The sequence below is a fragment of the Etheostoma spectabile genome, chromosome 4 (assembly GCF_008692095.1).
Source record: "Etheostoma spectabile isolate EspeVRDwgs_2016 chromosome 4, UIUC_Espe_1.0, whole genome shotgun sequence".
NCBI lineage: Eukaryota > Metazoa > Chordata > Actinopteri > Perciformes > Percidae > Etheostoma > Etheostoma spectabile.
In genome coordinates, this window is record NC_045736.1 from 9,551,800 (window position 1) to 9,558,786 (window position 6,987).

The window sequence follows — 6,987 nt, forward strand, 5'->3', positions numbered from 1 at the left end:
CCAGTGGCACAGGGAACATTTCACGATGGACGAAAATGGATTCAATAAAATGTCAGCAAATTTTGGATGCTAACTTGATGCCATCGGTGAAAATGCTGAAGTTAAAGAGAGGATGGCTTCTACAAATGGATAATGATCCTAAAACACACCTCAAAATCCACAGTGGATTACCTCCATAGCCGTAACTGAAGTTTTGCCATGCCTTCACAATCTCCTGACCTCAACATAATTGAAAATCTATGGCTAGACCTAAAAGAGCAGTGGTGACAGACAGCCCAGAAATCCAAAGAACTGGAAGACTTTATAGGAAGAATGGGCGAAGATACCTCAAACAAGAATTGAAAGATTCTTGCTGGCTACAAGAAGCGTTTCCAAGCTGTGATACTTGCCAAAGGGAAGTCAAGGTATTAACTCTGCAGGGTGCCCAAACTGTTGCAGACGCCATGTTTTTGTTTTCTGTTATTTTGAAAATGTAAATGATAGAAAAAATCTAACTTTTTGTGACATATTATACAAATGTCTAATCTGCCATTTGATGCCTTTTGGATATTTTTCCCATCTTTTCTGGACTTGTTTATGCACATTAATACAAACTTTTACCTGTGGTGCCCAAACTTTCAAGCCCCACTGTATACTGTTTGAGACAAATACAAAACATAAACTACTGAACATGCATTTATATTGTTTAATTTATTGAACTATTGTTTAAGTGTTTGATACTTAAAACACTACTGAAACGACTGTCTTTTTTAATTATGTAGAGAGTAGAAGGTGTAAACAAACAAATAAAGACAATATTTGAAAATTTCTCCTTTCTTTCCTTTTCAAAACAAGTCTATAGCCATGATTGCGGCTCTGTCAGGCTGTGCTTTGTGCAAAATTTGAACTTTGGCATACTAACATGCTCACAGGGACAATGCCAACATGCTAATGTTGAACAGGTATGTTTACCATCTTAGTTGAGTGTGTAAGCATACTAACATGTGCTCATTAGCACAAAACCCTATGTACAACAGATGCTCAGTCAAGTGAAAAGTACTTGTTCTTTTGTTCTTAAAATACTTTTACAATCATTTAAAGTTCTCAGTCATTTGGGTCATGGTGTTATCCAGAAAGTCAAGGTCTACCAAACTTTCCCAATGTTTTTCTTGCCCTAGGCAGGCTACCTACATTGATTTAGACTGCCTAAAAAGCTATTCCCAGTTAAAAATAAATGAATAAACAAGAACTCAGAGAATTCACTGTGGCTTTTACTGTAAAGCATTTAAACAAAAGGGTTGGAGTTAGCTCAGGTAAGGTAAGTGGTTACACTGGCTTCTCAACATTTGTAAATATTTCCCTGCACTTTAATTGGCAGATCAGTTTTACAAAAGCCATTTGCTGAGACAAAAAGCTGCAGGTTCTGCTCTTTATAGGTTAACTTCAAAACTTCTAACACACTGCTTTAGAGTGTAGTCAAACCATAACAGCACTAAAAACACAAAAGGGCTGGGTGAGTATGGGCATGGGGCTTTAAGGTACAGGTAGAAGATGAAATATTAACCACAGAGTCTACTGTAAAGGGTTATCAAATGCATGTAAATGAAGCAGACTTCATCTTCAAAAAAAAGTAACAGGAAGAAGGAGAGACATAGGCTGGATCTCAATGTCCACCCTATGACCTAGGCTGTGAACCCTCAAAGACTATTATATTACATAATGAGCCATTTCATTGTATACATTAAGATAAATGCAAAAGTGGCCCTCTAAATGAAAGAAAGATAAAGACAACAACAGAGATCCCTTTTTACAGCACTGGTGTGAGCTTAACAGTTCCACTGTTTTGCTAAGAAATGTGAATAGTCATCAAATTTGCCAAAAATTGTCTACACTATGGCAGCCAAATGTGAAACTAAATAAGAAGCAGGCAAAGTCCGCCTACATGCCAAGGGTTATAAAGACAACAAATTCTGTGCTGCCTAATAAGTCTATCTAAGGAAAAATCTCTGCAGACAGTTAGTTTCCCACAGGCACTGGAACTTCCCTTATGGTTTCAGACCCTATTTCTGGCAAAGTCAAACAACTGATGTGTGCCAAGATGCTTTCACTTACACAGAAACGAAAGGGACTGGATTTAATCTGCTGTCTGCTACATTATAATAGGTTGTGCATAAGAAATTAGGACTGTAAATTTAAAGTTACTATAATAAGCCCATGACCCCTAATTGTTTGAATTATCTATCTGAGAATTGCGCATCTGGAACCACTCCAGTGCCAGACTGCTAGCGTGTCATCTACTTTGATAACAAGCAGAATCACTGCCAAACATTGGCCAGTGGTGGAAAAGTTGTCTGGATGGAAATAAATAAAAGCTATAAAGAAAAATGAACAAAAACCTCACAGTTGGCAAACCATTGGTCCACCAAAGAATGTAGGGACAGAGTGACTAGGAAAAAAGATGAAACCTTGCTCACCTTGTGGCAGATATCTGTCTTGATCTCCTTCAGGGCCCTGTCAGAAAAGACGCAGCCACAGGTCTGCAGGTAACAGAACCTGAAAATGGAAACATTAGGGTATATAATATTTAAAGGTCCCACGGCATGAAAATTTCACTTCATGAGGTTTTTTAACATTAATATGAGTTCCCCCAGCCTGCCTATGGCCCCCCCAGTGGCTAGAAATGGCGAAAGGTATAAACCGAGCCCTAGGTATCCTGCTCTGCCTTTGAGAAAATGAAAGCTTAAATGGGCCAATCCTGAATCTTGCTCCGTATGAGGGCATAAGGGGCAAGGTTACCTCCCCCCTTCTGCTTTAAACACCAAACTATATTCTAATAAAAACTTAGTGCTGTCAAACAATTAAAATATTTAAATTGTGATTAATTGCATTAATGTCATAGTTAATTCGCAATTAATCGCACATTTTTACAGATTCTAAATGTCCCTTGATTTCTTTTTGTCCCTTTTTTTCCCCTCATTTTAATGCTCTTATCAATGGAAAAGTGGATCGGCTTGCTTTGTGCAAATGTTTTTTTATTGAACACAACATTGGCATACAGCCTACTGTAGTGTTCAATTTCACACGTAACATTCTCACTTGGAGCCAAAAATCTCTCACACAATGTGACATTGTCCATCAACAAAAGAGTGAAAATAATACTTTGACCAGGGGGCGGAGAATTTGCATCAGCTGTGTGCTTGGCCATCAAGTGGGATTTCAGACTGGACGTGATGCGATGATAGCTCAGTTCACAACGACAAAACACACAGATCACTTCGATCTTGTATATGGAACCATTTGGCAACTTTTAAAAAGTAAACTTTCCATTCAGAATCTTGTTGGCGTGCATTTCGGCGTCTTGCACTCACCACCCACTCGCAAGCCCAAACAAGTGTGTGCGGCGTGCCTGTTGTTTTAGCTAGATCCGTTGTGGTGTTGTAGTTTTTCTAACGTTACTAGTTGTTGCAACAGCATTTGAAAAAAACTACAAAGTTTCCTAGGCCAAAAAGAACGTTAATCTCGCGATAAAGAAATTGACACCGTTAACTCTGTTAATAAAGCATTTAACTGACAGCACTAAAAAAAAATCTAATAAGTCTCAACTGATGATTAAATAAGTACTAGACTACAGTGAACACAAAGTAAGCACAAAGTTAATCTTTAAATCAAATGAATAAACCTTTTAGATTGTTTGAGCAACTATACTTGATGACGTAAAGCACCAGCCTCTTTATTATTCATAGGTTGTGAACCCTGTACTTGCAGTTTGTTACCTGTGCTTGCCATTCATCTCCAACCCAACAACAGGGCAAATGAACATGCCGCAGTTGAAGTCCTCATATCGGTCTCCTTTAGTATTCCTTCTCTCTCCCTCCCACTCAGGGTTATCAGTCAAGTTCAGTTCCTTTATATCCTGCAGAGGGAATAGATAAATACATACAAAATATCCAATAAAATATCAATACAAGTGCACACAAGTGTTAAACACCCCTCAAAACACCCACCCAAATTAAATCAGAAACAAATGCATTTGCTCTGGTTTCATAGTATAGGAGGAGAAAACTTCCGTGATAACATACCTTGATCCCACGGATGTGAGCAACAGTCTGAGTATTGGGTCTCTCAGCAGTCTTATCCAGAAGATATTCAATTATAGCATCTTTGTTAAAGAGCCTGAAACATAACATGGACCAGAATTTTAGGACATAGCGTGCAATAAACTGATATATAAAAAAAAAAAAAAAAAAAAAAACGTATAGATGGATGATGAGGTTTATCTGTTCACGACAAGTTAAATAGTTTACGAGTTGTCCAGCAAGTTTTTACCTCAAGTCTGTGCCATGAACAAAACATTATCGAACCATCTTGTCTCCATAATTGTACCTGGGAAACTTATTTTGCCTGATTGACGATAAACAAACAGAAATCCAACGCTCACCTTCCCAGTTCACAGGCAACAATGGGGCGTCGGAGTTTCTCTTGGCTCAAGGCACAGTATTTCCACTGGGCAGCCAACTCTGCATTTTTATCAACCTAGAGACATGACAAGTAATGTAACAGCACACAATAACGTTACACACATAACAGCAGTAACCTTATCTAAAATAACTAAATTTGAAACTTTATACGTTTTTAATAATTCTAAATGCAAATAGCAAGAGCGTTAAGCTATTACTGCCAGCCTTTTAGCTGGCTAGCTAGCTAACAGTTAACGTTAGCAACCCACTGACTGTTCTTGAAAACATTGCTAGCTAGCTAGCTAGCTAACAGTTATGAATTTGAAAATAATAAAACGTAACGTTAACTCACCTTCTCGACTTTTTTGGGGGCTTTCACCAACTCATGTCTTTTAGGAATCGTGCCACCGTCACATCCCATCTTGAAAGCCGACTTGTAAAGTGTGTCTGGTTAATCACCGAGTTAGCTTACAACGACCAAAGCTAATAGCAAGCAGGAAGTTCCCAGGTTGTAAACAAACAACGAGAGATCTGCAAAGCTCGCGGGATGTGCAGTTGATTTGATGGTCGCCTTCTAGTGGCTGAATGAACAAATTGTACTCTTCAGGTGTATTTTATAGCTTCAGCCACAGTGTGGAGACATCCCCCCAAATATCAGTTTGATTTTTCGCAAGTAGAAATTGACAATAAAATATGAAGAAAAAAAATGTATTTTTAACAGAACTACAACTAATTATAGTAGCCTACCAATACAAACTTTTGACAATTGCTTTATTAACATTGTTTTTCCCCAGCACTTGTATTAGTTTTTTAAAGCACCTTACACTATTGTAGCCATGCATGTATGAAAAACAACTTCACACAGATGACTTCATTCGTTCACTGCCCATCTATCTAGGCATTTTTCATTTAGCCATTAAATCCAGGACCTAGTAAGTGACATTAGTCTGGCTTCCAGACCTGTTGTCAGAGTGGTCTAAAGATGAAAGTTTCCTTGGAAGATAGTTCATTGAGTGCTAATTAGATCCGTTTCCTGTGCCTTGCAGGCTGCATATTAGTTTACTATCGATGGCGCTGTCCAAGAGCGACCATTAGTTTGGGGAATACCTCAGTGGAGACATTTCTGGCAGCATGACTGATAATTTGGAAAAGAAGACTGCTGTAAGAATAAAAACACAGCATTGGACTTCATTTTGGCTGAGAAAATAGATTTCAACCTCTTTACGCTCACCACACACAGGCAGCTGCTACTGTGGTTCCCAAAATTAACAAATATAAACATAAAAACATTTCTCCATTTTCCTGTTGGTTCGATTGGGTCTTCCTGTAATTTATAAATTGTGTTATGTGTCTTATTGAATTTCCCCCCTTTCTCACACAGAGCTAAATGTTTAGTATGGATTTTCATTAGAGGCAATGGAGTAAAAGCTCTGTTAGCAAACTATCTTTGAGAGAGTGGAGCGCTCCAGGCTGATAGTGCAAACCAACACCTCAGGAACATACAATGCACAATGGCCACTCGACAAAAGGAGATTGGAACAATGGTCTCTGTATCCCCGCCTTGTTCTGCTGTTTTCAAAACAGCAGAACCAGATAGAGTTTTCTTCTTGTACCAATGCGTTCATCATAAAACATACTATAAGGATCTCTTTAGAGGAAAGTGATTCAAATTTTACTGAAAAGTGACACAATTTCATACATTAGCTATGAAAAACAATTTCAAGTACTGTACATCCAGTAAAAATGCAAATATCTACAACCACATAGCTCATCCTACAGTATTTTGGCATGCCAAACGTAATCCAAAAATGCCTGTGTTGAAGCTTTGAGTCACTGTATGTTTACTACCTGTCATTTACTCTGGCAATGTAGCAGTATACGTAAAAGCTTCCATGTGTTTTGTCAGTTATCACAAAGGTACCCTGAAATGACAACAAAATGAGAATGAGGATAGTTCAAAACGAGGCAGCAGTTTAAACAAAAGTTTGTAGTTCCTTACATTTTTATCAGATGAGATTTAAATCACCCTAAAAGTACAGTAAGCATATTGCAAAGGGACCTGTGTCAATTGATATTTGAAGTGTCTGCAATCCAAAGCAAGAATATGTCACTGCCCGCATCTGTTGATCTCCACTGATTTGATATCCATATTTTCTCCAGTTAGATCTGCACTGTTTGCACAGTTAAAATGCAGCTTCCTCTTCCCTACGTCGCTGCCTCTGTTTGACCTCCCTACCACACATATCTTCCTGGCCTGCTGTGGTGCTACCCAGCACGGCTGACCCAAAGAAAACCCCAACCACCAAGCGCCCATCCAACCTCATGTTTATACTTCCATGATGAGTCCAACCTGCCCAATCAGACTTCCACTGAATGGCCTTGAACTGAAACTGTATACATCTTAACCATCCCAGCCATCCGAAGCAGCCAGTGGAGACCAAGGCTGCATTAATTGCAAGGACCAGCCCTGGTAGTGCACCGAGTCCAATGCATTTAGCGTTTCTAATTGGGAAGGAATTGTTGTGTTTACATTGGCGTTAGTTGATAGAGC

The 6,987-nt window shown here is 38.8% G+C and overlaps 1 protein-coding gene across 1 annotated transcript in view; it reads right to left on the reverse strand.

Annotated features, from left to right (window-relative positions):
* rtf2 (replication termination factor 2) overlaps positions 1–5,030 on the reverse strand; it is a 29,782-nt gene extending 24,752 nt beyond the window's left edge. The window contains exons 1-5 of the mRNA XM_032513347.1: positions 4,789–5,030; positions 4,418–4,512; positions 4,059–4,152; positions 3,753–3,892; positions 2,454–2,532 (exon numbers count right to left, since the gene is read on the reverse strand). Coding sequence (XP_032369238.1) covers positions 2,454–2,532; positions 3,753–3,892; positions 4,059–4,152; positions 4,418–4,512; positions 4,789–4,857 — 477 coding nt within the window. The 5' untranslated portion in view covers positions 4,858–5,030. The remainder of the gene's footprint in view (positions 1–2,453; positions 2,533–3,752; positions 3,893–4,058; positions 4,153–4,417; positions 4,513–4,788) is intronic.
* Positions 5,031–6,987: the final 1,957 nt, after the last annotated feature.